The sequence below is a fragment of the Thamnophis sirtalis genome, unplaced genomic scaffold (genome assembly GCF_051295495.1).
Source record: "Thamnophis sirtalis isolate CommonGarterSnake01/CBP01778 unplaced genomic scaffold, rThaSir2_p1.2 scaffold_5, whole genome shotgun sequence".
In the NCBI taxonomy this organism is placed as follows: domain Eukaryota; kingdom Metazoa; phylum Chordata; class Lepidosauria; order Squamata; family Natricidae; genus Thamnophis; species Thamnophis sirtalis.
In genome coordinates, this window is record NW_028261385.1 from 55,845,715 (window position 1) to 55,859,480 (window position 13,766).

General features: G+C 40.5%; 1 protein-coding gene across 1 annotated transcript in view; it reads left to right on the forward strand.

The window, feature by feature from the left end:
* The first annotated feature begins 224 nt into the window (after positions 1-224).
* Positions 225-13,766, forward strand: part of PRDM6 (PR/SET domain 6) — a 90,153-nt gene continuing 76,611 nt past the window's right edge. The window contains exons 1-2 of the mRNA XM_087715102.1: positions 225-292; positions 905-1,464. Of these exons, the coding sequence (XP_087571228.1) occupies positions 915-1,464 (550 nt within the window). The 5' untranslated portion in view covers positions 225-292; positions 905-914. The remainder of the gene's footprint in view (positions 293-904; positions 1,465-13,766) is intronic.

The following is a 13,766-nucleotide window of genomic DNA, read 5'->3' on the forward strand; positions in this document are numbered from 1 at the left end:
CCCGCGTTCGTGTTTGGTGCTGTCGTCAAACCCACGTGTCTCGCCCAAAGGCGGCCAGCAGCTCGCTGAACTGCGCGGAGCCCAGCCGTCTCCGCCGAGCAACCACAGCCAAGAGCGCGCCGAGCCAGCCCAGAGCCCAGCCGGACTCTCCCTTGCCGGGTTAACCGCCCCCCCCCAGCTCCCGTTGCTTCTCATCTCCCTCCAGGCCCAGGTGGTCGGGAATCGAGCTCCTTCCTCCTTTTCGCCTCTTTTGGACCCCGGGGAGTTTCTCTTCCTCCTTCGCGCACCTCAGGTACAGCAGGAGAGGCCCGGCAGCCGGCATCCCCAGGCGGGGCGGGGAGGGGGAATGCCTTTGCCCATCCGGCCGCTGGGCTTCCTGACCACGATCGGAGGAAGTTAGCTTCCCGCCAGGCAACTTTCTTGCCGGGACGCTGCGGAGCTGGCCAGGGGGTTTCCTTGCTTGCCTGGAGATTAGCTGCTTCGGCGCCTTTCTTTTCCCTTCGCTTTTCGGATGTGGGGGGGGAGGAGCGGGGGTAGCCTCCCTCGGTTGGAAAGGAAGAGGTCGGGTCGAGGGATGAGGTAGGATGCGCGGAAGGGCGGAGGGAAAGACGGAGGGAATAAAGCGGATAACTGCAACCCAGAGGAGGGGAAGTTTTGGGGTGAAGGGGGGGAGAGGAGAGAGGTCAAAGCCCCCGGGCTCCTCCCCCCTTTCCTTCCCCCGTGACATTTGGGGGGGGGGATTCTGTCCTGTCAGGCTCTGCGCCTGGGGGAAATCTCGGGTAAGCGCTCAGTAAAAGAGCCACGCTTCTCTCCTGCCCGCACTTTTCCAGTGGACTGAGACCCACCTGGGTGACCAAAATCCCGGCAGAACCTCTCAGCTCTCCCTCCCCCCCCCCCCCCCCAGGCTCGCAGAGATGCTGAAGTCCGGCGACCCCGGCGGATCAGCTTTCCTCAAGGTGGACCCGGCTTACCTCCAACACTGGCAGCAGCTTTTCCCACCCAGCAGCCAACTGAAAGGTGGCGCGGGGCTGCTGGGCCACCCTCTCCAGGCGCCCGAAAGAGTCCTCGACCCAACCTGTGACAACCTCCGGCAGCTCCCGGCGTCTCTCTCTTCGTCCGCCTCCTCGTCCTCCTCGTCTTCCTCCTCGTCCTCCTCTTCTTCCACTCCTTCGTCCGCTCCATCTTCGTGCGCCGTCGCCTCCCTGGCCAGCTTGACTTCGCTGCCGATGGCGCAGATCCCTGTCTTTGGGCCGATCCAAAGCTCCGATCCCGCGACGGGAGCCCAGGTCTCGCTCTTGCAGACCAAGGACTTGGGAGGGGGCGGCGGCGGCAGCCTGGCCAAGTGCAGCGAAAGGGCGGCGTCCAGGTTTCGCTGCACGGCCGAAGAACTGGACTATTACCTCTACGGGCAACAGCGCATGGAGATCATTCCCCTCAACCAGCACACCGGGGACCCCAACAATCGTACGTACCCACCGAGTTTTCTCTAGGCATGGATGGGGCCCTTTCTTTTCTCAAGTGCTTTGAGGCCTCCTCCCATCCGAATTTGTTCCTCCACACACCGAGCTCTGTGGCAAACTTGCACAAGTTTTTACTCCGGAATCAATTTGCCGATTTTGTGCGAATCGGCTGGTAGGGAATTGCAGGCAGCAAGATCATAATCAGAATCTCTAGCATAGAGGACCACCCCAAATCCTCTCTTAAATGAGAGGCATGGGACTAAATCTCCCAGGTATCTCAAATATGCCTACAGTTTATTTTAAATTGAGCAGGTCCGAAAGAAGCTTCTAGCTTTGCATTTTGCAGTGCTCCTTGTTCAACGCAGCAGCGGGACTCCCTTTTCCAAAGTTTCATGAAGTAAAGAAGTAAGCTTAAATTAAATCTTGAACAACATTTTTTTGCCACAAGTGTCTGGAAAACATAGTTATCCCCTAGTAGGTTGTTTATCAAAGCTTTACCTTACTGTAACTTTCTTGAAAATGAGTGGTTTTATTTAATTTTATTTACTTTTAAGGTTTTCTTCTTAATGGTGTAGCAAGAGAGTTGGAAAGACTAAGGATATCGATAATACAGTCAAGGAGGAAGAAATTTTACTTTTTTCAAGGTCTTGTTTGGAAATATCATATACCTTTCACTGTTGCTCATTTCATTTAACATCAAGGTTTTCTGAGTTTTCCTCACTTAGTGTCCAAGCCATTTCATAGGAAGTTAGTTTTCAAAAGTATAAATGTCAGAAGTATAATTGAGGCTCAAAACTCAATAGGAATTTCAAATTTTAAATTAAAGGAGTAATATTTATTTTGCAGAAAACAAGGGTGAATTCTTTTTTGATAATTTTTCTCCCCCACCTCCCAAAATACAGATTTTGACAGAACACCTTTCCCCACCCCCAGAATTGTGATTTGTGCTGCATTTGCTTGCACTACGGATGGTGTTTAAAATTTAAAAAAATCTTTTTAGTTATCTTAAATGACAACAAAATGAAAGCCTATAAATAATATGTGAAAAAATATACAAGAAAAAGTACAATAGAGTTGTAGGTTTCCTTTCTTCTTATCTGTAGTATTTTAAGTTAGTTGTTCTTCAGTCCAGTGAAACATTTTGCTTCAAACTGTACGACTTACACCTTCACTGTATTTCCATGGAAACAAATACAATCAAGTTAGGAGAGTAATTAATTTTATTTGGGGCTTGAATGGGTATAGATCTGTGTGGCAGAAGAATCTATGTAAAGTCTGAGTAAGAATACTTTAATTTCAGCATTAGAAACCTCATCAATTTAGTTCTAAAAATTATGGTTTAAATAGCCAAGTTGGTGGGGCAGAAAAATAGCAATCACGCAAACAGATATTTGCACTTGAAACAAAAACTTCCTTTCCAAAGTTACAGAAATTTCCCATATAGCTTATTGTATTAACAAGGTTATACTAGCATTGAATTTACATAAAAACAAATGTCTTTCGAGGTCAGAGAATTGAAACTGTCTACTTGGAAGTAAACCCCAGGTTGCATAGGGCTCCGCAGTGCAGAGTGAGCCAAATCCGACCTATGTTTACTCTAAATTTAGGAAGAGGAGAAGAGCACAGTGCTAGATCTTTTTCTTCTCCCGCACTCAATGGAATATTGTAATCTTAGCCGTTCTCTTTTTACTGACGCCTCCTCTGAAAGCGAGGCGTCAGTTTGGATCCGTTTCCAGCATTTCCCAGGGAGTCATCTTCCGATCCTGCCTTGTTGCGTATTCCCTGATGGTGCAGCGGATGCTTTTCCCCAAGAAGTGCAGGGAGGTTAGCGCGAGGAAGCGTTCCCATAAATTATTGGCGTCATAAATTAAGAGACTCCGAGAGGCGCTTTTAATTGCCACCGTAGATATCGTGGCTTTACTTCTCGCAGACCGAAATCGGTAATTCGAGAGAGAAAGGGGCTTCTAAAGAGCAAGGTGATGAATTTAAAAGAAAAAAAGAAAGAAAAGAAAAGCCGCTTCCTGGGATCGAACTGGGACTCTTCTCTTTTTGTCCAGAATTAAGTTTTTTTTTTTCTTTTCTAAAGTCGCGCCATTCTTCCCAGAGAGCCGCCAGGTGGCCTTCGGTCGCTCCAAAGGGTGGCTCGATCTAGGCAGTGGAGCTCAGCTCCACACGTGGGGCGGGTTTAGGCTCCAGATCCACTCCGCGCCAACCCATTCCGGCCCTCCCCCGTCCCTTGAACCCGAACCTCGGCTTCGACCCGGCCCTTCTCTTTCCCTCCCTGAAAATGTCTGTATGTCGAGAGGACTTCCTTCCGATCATTGGGCCAAGTCTTAGAGTCCTGAGTTGAGGCTGTTGGTGGATCGGGCCGTCGATACTCGAACCTCGAGCTCCCCACTCCTTTTCATTCCCTGCGACCACAACTTCGTCGCCGGGTATGTCTGTTCTGTGTAGTCCGAAGGGGTCCCAAATTCTTTCTCCGGCTGGAGACTAGGGGCCATAAAAAAACTGGGGGGAGGGGTTGTCCCATCAAAAGACTGGGGCGTCTAGGCACCGTCAAAAGACTGGAGCAAGACTGGGCGGTGTGGTCCGTCTCTACTGTGGCTGAAAATGCGATCTGCTGCGAAGGAGCTGGCGCTTGTTCTTTGAAGGAACCTAACTTGGGGAGAGGGTACCTTGCCGCGAAGGCCGCTAGAGTAGATATACTACAGCCGAGAGCTCCCCTCTCTTTCTCCTTCATCTCCTCCCGCAACCGGTCCTTCCGGTGCCCAAATGAATGAATATCCTTTTTTTTTTGTTTCGCTGTTTTGTTTCCCCCATTTCGTGTCCTGTCCGGTCCTGTTCGAATGTGCCCATTGCTCGGAACAAGAACGCTTGGACGTAGGTGCCACCCGCTCCATTTAGTAGCAAGCGCAACACACGAGTTCTATTGAATACTTCTCAAACTACCCAGGTTTCTAGCAGGGACTGGAGACTGTATCTAAATAAAAACCTAGTTAGGCATTTAGAAGTCCTGGGTCAAAAAGTCAGAAATTTTGGGAGAGGGGGGCTAGTCTAGTCTCTAACACAAGGACTTGTGAGTGTTGATGGTGCCTTCATTTGCTTGCCCTATTCCCCACCATTAATCTTGTCCTGACTATTGCAAAGCACATATTTTTTTGGTCACCCTTAGCCCAGTTAAAGCAACTTATTGGATTGTCATTTAGCACTCTTACCCAAAACACATTTACTAATTTTAGTGGCTCTTTACTCCATGGATGGAGTCTAAGCCCTAATGAGTTGAGTTGAGTTCCAATATTTCGCTTAATTAGGATACAAATCCAGCTGTCAGTAACACTATTCAGCTTAAATGCTTTCCAGGCAAAATACAAACTGGAATGCTAAATTTAATTAAGTTTGTAGTGCAAGAAGAGGGAAAAGTTGCAGTGCTTCATTCTAGATTAATACTAGTTAACATACTCATAATATCCCCCATATCATCACTATCCATTATAATATCATGCTATTTATTATTATTGACATTAATATATGAAATTGAGAATGGCATGATGGTATATAACTTCATAGGTTTCTGTTGTGAGGCATTTGTTTTTGCTGCGTGGCAATGATTCCATAACACGAATAGCAGCTAATTTACAATTTCACACTTTAAAAAAACTTAAACCATCATTACTTCACTTATACATCGACTTCCAGATAAATAGACACTTGCCTTGGGCACTTAGGAATTTCCAGTTCTTGACATAAATTAATTTGAGGTTAACGTGGATAAGATATTGCTCGGACAGATTGATTTTTATTTATTTATTTTTTCAAACACCGAAGGTTTGCTGTTTCTAGCAGAAATATTCTAGCACGAAGATCACAGCCCATGGAGAGAATTGGGAGTGGAATGGATTCGGTGAAATAAACGATCTGGGTCTGACGTTGTAAAAGGTTCAATGCACCCCCAAAGTTTCTGAGTAAGGGCGGTTTTGCTGGAGATGAATAAAATTCAGGTCCTTTTCTCTTTCACGGCGTCCACGCGAGTTCGGTTCTTTTAGGAAGTGGAAGGTTTCCTATCCTAAGATTTGCTAATAAGCAATAAACTCAGACAAAACATTTTTGACGCAGCGCAATTATTTCTACCCCATCTTTAAGTTGCTTACTGATTACTATAAGTCCAAGAAAGCCACCCACCTTTCCGTTCTTAAACTGAGAACAGTTTATGGAGTTGAAATTCCTTAATTAAGGCAGAGCCAAAGAGACAACGCGCCTTTACAACTGTCTCCCAATTCATGCTTTGATGCTCTTGAAGTAGTTTTCAAGCGCATCTTCGCTCCCTCCCTGCCATTCCTCTCCGGAGGTTGAAAAACAAAAGAAGGGACGTTTCTGCCCCTCGCCGCGCTCTGCAACGTGTGAAACGAACCGGCAGGTTCAACAGCCCGCCCCCTTCCGCGCATTTAGCCGTCTGTCTGGCCAGCGTCTTTTGCCACACTCCTAGCCTAGAGGGCAAGCGGGGGGGGGGGGGCGAACAGGAGCCTCTTGGGGTTAAACCTCGACGTATATATATCTACGGTGCGTATATTTCCCTCAATTGCCATCATATCTTTAACGTGCTGTAGCTATTTTTCCCAGCCTTCTGTTTTCTCCCCCATCAGGAGCGGCACCTTTTACGAAGAGGACTCGCGTATATTAGATTGAGGTTAGAAGAGGTGGTGACTGTTTATTTAAGGTGATAAAATGGTCCATCAGCAGTAATCTCCATCGATATGTGCCACAAGGAGATGAAGGATGAGGGGACAAGGCACAATTAATTGCCCTATAGTTTTGTAGGAGAGAGTTGAGGCAAGACGGCCCTCGCTTCGATCTCCTCTCCCAATGCCCATTCATCATCTCCACATTGTGTATGGGGCTTCCCCAGGGGCAAGGGGTGGCAAGGTTTATCTACACACAATATTCTCCTAACCTTCTGATACTTGACACTGAAATTTAATTCCTTCCTACACGCGATCGAAGGAATATACTGTATATATATATATATATATGCAAAAGCCGGTAGCAGTTTAAACTTGTCCCAGACTGAACAATCTTGTCTTTTCAATTATTCTACTCAAAAAAACCTTGGATTTATTTTATTTTATAATTTGCTTTGCAAAACAAGAGAGGGAGAGGGAAAGAGAGGGAAGAAAGGAGGAAGGAGGCAGGGAGGGAGAGGAGGAGGAGGAGAGAGAGAGAGAGAGAGAGAGAGAGAGAGAGAGAGAGAGAGAGAGAGAGAGAGAGAGAGAGAGAGAGAGAGAGAAAATGGTGCCTATTTTCGTTCTACTCTTAATCTGACCGAATCAGACACTCGATTTAACGAGCGTGTGGATCTAAAGATGCGTACATTCGAAGGTGCAACCAAACCCAGGATAATGCAGGGTGGGGTGTTTTTTTTTTTTTGCAGAAGTCCTACTGAGTTTATTGGGGGTCTCTTGGATTGGAAGAAATGTAGGGGATGGTCTCAGTGGAGGAAAAGATTCATCAAACAGCTTCTAGATTCTGTCGGGCAGTCGATCGCTTCCTTTCTTCTTCTGCCGATTCCCTGAGCTTTCCGCCTTCTCAATCTCTGCGCATTTCCTTACTCGAAGGCAGATGCGCGTGGCTGCCCTCCTCCCTCCCCTCAGTTGGGTGGTAATCAATGAGGCTGGCTGCAGACTGGGCTCAGGAGGTGACTCTAATGTGCCTGTCCGTGGCTCATCTGTCAGGCGCCCAGAGAGGGGTCAAGGCTGGGGGATAGTCACCTGCTGCCAGGTGGGAAATCCGAATGGGGGGGGGAGGCAGGCAAGCAAAGAGAAGAGAGAAGCAGGGCCGCCCCCTACTTGCCTGCTCCTCTCTGGGATGAAGACCGCTGGAGCGTGAGAACTTGGGGAGAAGCAGGTGAAAGTGTGGCTTACTTTCCATTTGGTCTTAGAGTTTGGGGACTTGGGCTCCACTTGGAGAAAAAGTTGCAGCGTTCAAGGGCATCAGGGCCATTAGATGGCAAGAAGACCTTTCTGGGAATGAGGCTTGGGTCACCTTTATTGGGTTGGGTAACTAAGATGCATTTGACTGTTTTTATCTCTGGGGGGAAAAAAAGGCATAACTTTATTTGAAACAGTGATGGTGGTGATGAAAACATGCCATCAGTACATTGTTGACTTTTACCTATACATTTTCTTCATTATCATCTATCCCTCACATCGTTTATTTCAATGGCGTGCCCATCACAACTGAGTCCATCTTGTTACTAGTTGTCTTCTTCTCTTTCCTTCCACCATTCCCAACTTCAAAACCTTCTCTAGAGAGCTAGGTCTTCCCATAATGTATCTGAAGTAGGCTATCTTCAGCCTGAGCCTGATTAGTTGGGCTTCAAGTGAAAACTCAAGGTTGATTTGTGACTTAGGGTTACTGCTTTTATTAATAATCACCATTGCTGTTATTATTTCTCAATGTGTTGATTACAGATTCTAACTGCACTAAAGCTGTTTGGCGCTAATATTTTCAAGGGTTAGTCCACACCTGCTGTGATACATTTTTATATGGCTGTTTTTTGCGCGAGAGAGGCCTATGTGACCCCCAAAACACAAAGTCGGTTTGAATTATGTAATAATCTATATAACTTACATTGCTTACATAAAATTGTAGGTTATAGGCCTGAAATTTAATAATTAAGGTTTATTTATAACATGATTAGTAGCAACTATATTAGTATTAATATGTAGGAAGAGGATTCAAATAACTAACTCATGTGCAAGAAAACCTAATTGCATCTCACAAGATATTTCCAAAACTTTCTCTGAGTAATTGCTCCAAGGACCAAAATCTCTTTTAAAACCTATTAAAACCAAGATACAAATGCTAAAGGTACAATTATATGTTGGTACAAATTAGATTAATGCAATCGTATAACTCTAATGCAACCATCTCTGAGGATCTAGGTTGTACAGAAAAGTGCAATACCAAAAGAGTTTGAAAATGCTAAAATTGATGCAGTTTTGAGTGTAGCAGCTCATATGACATTCTTTAGTGCCCTCTTCAAGCAACTTTATTAAAATGGAGCAGGAGGCATCTTTATTCATCTTACCAAAATGATTTGGCAAAACTGTCTGGAATATGTTTCATATTATCAGTTTAAGGAACTGGCAAAAGAGAAGGCTAACAGGTGTCTACTGTAGGTAAAGACCATGTAGAATTGCAGATTTGGACTGGCTTAATTTTTCTTATTTCATTGAACCGATCATGGCAAATGTTAGCATTCCTTTTTTATCTATATCATTCTTAGGATCATACTATTAAAAAAGTAGCTTGGATACTTTCCCCACTCTAATTTCATAAATAAACGTCTACGTGCAATAGCTGAAACTATGAATAAACAGATACGTTCAGTGAAAAGAAATAAAAATGTCTGCTTGGGCCAAACTGAAAATGTGTAATTGCCTTTTACCATCTTCTTTACATCTTTCAAAAATATTTTATGATATTTTAGAATGGATAAAAGGGTGAGATCAGTCTTGAGACTGGAACAACACTACTGATGGGGATTAACATTGCCTGGAAGATAAGATGCTACACTACAGCTAAGTACTTTTGGCCAAAGTGTAGTTCTTCTAGCGATTAAATTGCCACATCTATGCCCCAATCTCTCTCTCTCTCTCTCTCTCTCTCTCTCTCTCTCTCTCTCTCTCTCTCTCTCTCTCTCTCTCTCTCTCTCTCTCCCTCCCTCCCTCCCTCCCTCCCTCCCTCCCTCCCTCCCTTCTCTCTCTCTCTCTCTCTCTCTCTTTGTCTATTTCTTTTCTCTTCTCCCTTCCCTTCTCTCCCCCTCCCTTTGCTTCATACATACCATTCTTAAATCCAGTTAAACTTCCTTAATATCATCCATTATATGCTAAGTAAGACATTGTTAAGAACTTCAGCTGAAACATCTGAAGAGTTCCAGGATGGGATGAGCTGATCCAGGAGCAGATCTACAACAAATTCATTTTTTGGGATGGCCCACATATTGCTTTGTATAATGCAAATACATTCAGTCATTAAAACCTATGTTCTTGATTGTAATGCTGTTCTGCCTAAAAATAGTGGGAATTTCAGAAGGGATTCCAAATGACAGCTCCTCAGTTTTAACAGCACTTCCCCCCACAGATAAATAATCTAACTGAATATTTATATGAAATACTTTGAACCACGTGAGATTGTTTCATTAATATCTTCTTGTAGAAGTAAGATATAGCTAAACCCATGCTACATATATTTCGTATTATTAAATAGATATCTTTTGTTAACATCCTGTTTAGATACTTCAAAGTTGCCTGTTATGTGTCATTTTGAAAGATTTGGTGAGATAGAAATTCATCTAAGTAACTAAAAATGTTGCTTTATTTATGATGACATTAAATCTCTCTACCTCATTAAATGTACTTATAATGAAATAAATATGTTGGATGTTAAATTTTGGATTAGGACTATTTTGGTTTAATGCGATGGACTGAACATTTACGCCCTCTACAATATATGTTAGATTTTAAAATGTAATAATTTAAAACTTATTGGCCTGCGGTTTCTATTTAGTGTTAGCAAGGTTTTAACAGCAATTATAACATGAGAGAATCTCTGGCTTGTTTTTAGTGTCACGTGTGAAATCAGTGTATGGTTGTCACCGAAGCTCAGCTGCAAGATAGAAGTTTGCATATCAAACTCTTTCAGATTTACTGAGCTGTAGGCACCTGGCATAGCAACAACATAGATTTTTCTTTTAGATGGTTGTTGGGCTGTAATATATCTACTTAAGACTGAGAGATTAAAACTTAGTTTTTCACTTTTAATCTTTTGGCACCAATATACTTAGATTTATACGAGAGTAAGGTTGAATGTTCAAACAACATCAATTAGTGTATTTGAGACAAGGAAGAAGAGGAATAGATACTGTTAAATAGAAACAGTATACAGAACTAAGCTTTCTATTGAAATCAAATTTAATAAATGAGCATTTAGATTTGAATATAAACACACTGTTGTGTGTAGGTTTTCTAGTATTGAGAGAACATTCTTACTGCAAAATGGTTGTTGTGAGCTCTATTCTGTTATAGGAAAGAATAACGTATGTATTATATGTTTAAAGCTATGGCAAAAGTTACTAGAAAAAGTTTTAACTGAGTTCAGTAAAAGTTGCAGCTATGTGTCCTTAGGACTGCATTTTAAAAAGCCTAAATACTGGAATATATACTTTTTGTTGAGTTCATTATTACTTTTGAAGAATAATATTCAGGTTAGTAGTGTGCATTTAAAAAAAAGGTTGCCCTTCACAAACCCTCACAATTGAGAAAGCCTAATGCTTGTTATATCCAGGAAATTAATTGATTAATGGGGAAAGGGGGAGAACCAACCATAACATTTGATCAACAAAAAACTTCCACTACTAATATCTCCAATCCACTACATTGTGCTTTTTATTTCTCCCTTTTAAGTAGATCACTATAAAACTGTTATTAATAATTTCCCTATAATCAGAAAGATAAAATTTCACCTGCCGGAAAAGAGTCAAAGAAAAGTAATATGAATTATTTCAAAATATTTTCAGATATTTCTTTCCAATAATCTTAGACAAAATTTCAAATTGTTAGAAAGCTTACATTAGAGACAGCCAATAAGGATTTTTACATGAAATACATCGCTTGATGTTTGTAACATGGGAAGATACTTGTATGTTCTACATGCCCTTATTAAACAATTTGAAATGCTGTTTTTGAATATTTTTGCTGTATTTGCATCAATATTTTTGGTTATTTTATTTATATCTGATTTGTTGTGACAATTTTTTTTCAGATGGATGATAATGATTAAATCATTTTTCAGAAACTGATGAATAGAGGTCTAAAGACTGCTCCCTTGAAACTAGATGTACTTGAAGTAAACATAATTTAACAATAAATTCTGAGAGAAAGATGAGACACAGTCTTATATATGGATATTTTATACCGCTAATAACAATGTTCTAAAAGACTTGCTCTGTTAATAATGGTATTTCTTCCATATGTACCAGAATGAAACGCAATATAAATATTTTCAGGATTTTGGGGTTGCTCTCTTATTTTTTCCCCCTTTTAAATATGACTAGTTAAGCTGAAAACTATATTTCCTTTTCCTCCTGATGTTTCTTATATTCAATAATATGTAAATAGCTTAGTTGTTTGCTTCTGTAAAATTAAATTTTTCTTTATTTCTTAAAAAAAATACGATTACTTTTCTTTCCTTTGCGGTGGAAAAATTAATGTTTGTATTGGCAGAACATATATTAATTAATATGTAAACACTTTAATTCTAGTAAATAGATCCAAAAACTGATAATGCTTTATATGTGTGCAATGTTAGCAAAAAGAAAAAAAAGTAAACCATAGCCATGCACATTATTTATCCTGAAATGGAATAAATATCCACATTAGAGAAAACAAATTGTTGAATTTGTGGTTTTATCAGGTACACTTACTTTAATGAAATAGTCTTGTGCCTGAAGTGTTTAAGAGTAATATATAAAGCTGCATTGTTTCTAATCATATTCTCCATGGAATATGCTAGAGTGCTTTTTGCTTCTAAGCATACAATTCATAGACTTCATCTACTTATCCTCTGGTTCAAGTTCTGTTAATGCCAAAGGAATCCAGTGCCTCTGATTTGAATGTAAATTGATTTCTGTGTATCTTAAATCTTGACTCCTAATCTTTTCAGTAGAAATATAATCCATTTATCTGAATGAGATTTAGCTGTAAACAATGATTAAATGTAAACTGTGTTACTTAGAGTATTGTTAAAATAAATGGGGCAAGTTGCTAACATGCAGCTTATTGATTTTATTAGATCTATTATATGTATGAATTTAATCAAATAATGTTATAATTGCAGCTAAACTTTAAAAGGTGAAAAAGTAATTTTTGCATTATGTTCATTTAAACATAATTTAAATCGTGACATTTAAATGTTCCCCAAACATGTAAAACATGAAACAGTTCTGAAGTGTTAATAGATCAATTCTTAAATCAAGTTGGAAATGTACCCTGACAATAATTGAGTTAGTTGGTTTCAGAAACTTTTTGGAATATAATACATATAGCAAGCGATCAAGCTGCACTTGTATAAATTTACGCAAGAGCTGTAGCGGTAGATAGAATTCAATGCAAATGATTAAAACATTTGTAATAATTTATAATAGAATATTAAATATGGCCACAACAATATTGTCTTTCTGTTTATTGTACCTTATTATGAATAGTGGAAAACATTAAGTAAGAATTGTACTGAATAGTTAAGCAAATAATTTTTTAATATAGTTTAGTTCCATAATTGTCCAGGTAAAATGTATTCCTAGCAATGGAAAATACTCCTTGGCATGTAGTCTACAATTTGTTCTCTCTAATTTGCAATGCTGATCTTTACTTTTTGGGCAGCACTTCAGAAAAAACTTTCCAAAACTGTGTTTAGAACGAGTATGTATAACCATCTCAGAACTGTATGTTTATATGATGTTTTGAAGACCACATGTGCATAAATGTGAGCGATTCTATATGTTAAATATAAGAGTTTGATCCTGAAACTGTATGGTTAGAGTAAAAAACAAAAAGATGCTTTGGCTTCGTTTAATTGAAGCTGCTTGGTAGACATGGTGTCTCCAAGAGAGCCATTAATAATCAGGAAGCTGGGAGGAGGTTACACATCTAAAAGATTGTCAGCAGAGAACAAATTATTCTAGAATCAAGGGTCTGCCCTGAAATGTTACTGAAATCTTGACCATACGTATCCTATATCTTGAGACATACCAAGTTTCTATCCTGTTTTTGGTCATTTTAACATCATTTAATTGTATAAAAAAATTAATTCAATCCAAATCACATCTTATGTAAAAATATTACAAAACACACGGGGTGGGTCATATTTGAATTAACAGTTCTATGAAAATAATAATTATGAATTATTATGAAAATAATAAGAAGAAATGTTAGCTAGCTGAATTATCTGACTTATTACTAAATAATAAGAATAAAGCCTGACGGTTACTCACTCTTTTTCTTTAAAAAAATAAAACCTGCAATTCTGCTTCTGAATAGATGTGTAGATTCTGTTGCATATGGGAACATATTTACTTGCATATACTGCAGTTATTATCTTGGTAAATTATATTTATCTTAGTAGATAATAGAATCATTTTGGACAAAGTTAGAATACATTTATAAAACTAACTAACATCTTTTACAGAGGCTCATACTTAATATAAATTGCAACTAACATTAGATACAAGGGCACCTATGATTACAAGTGAAA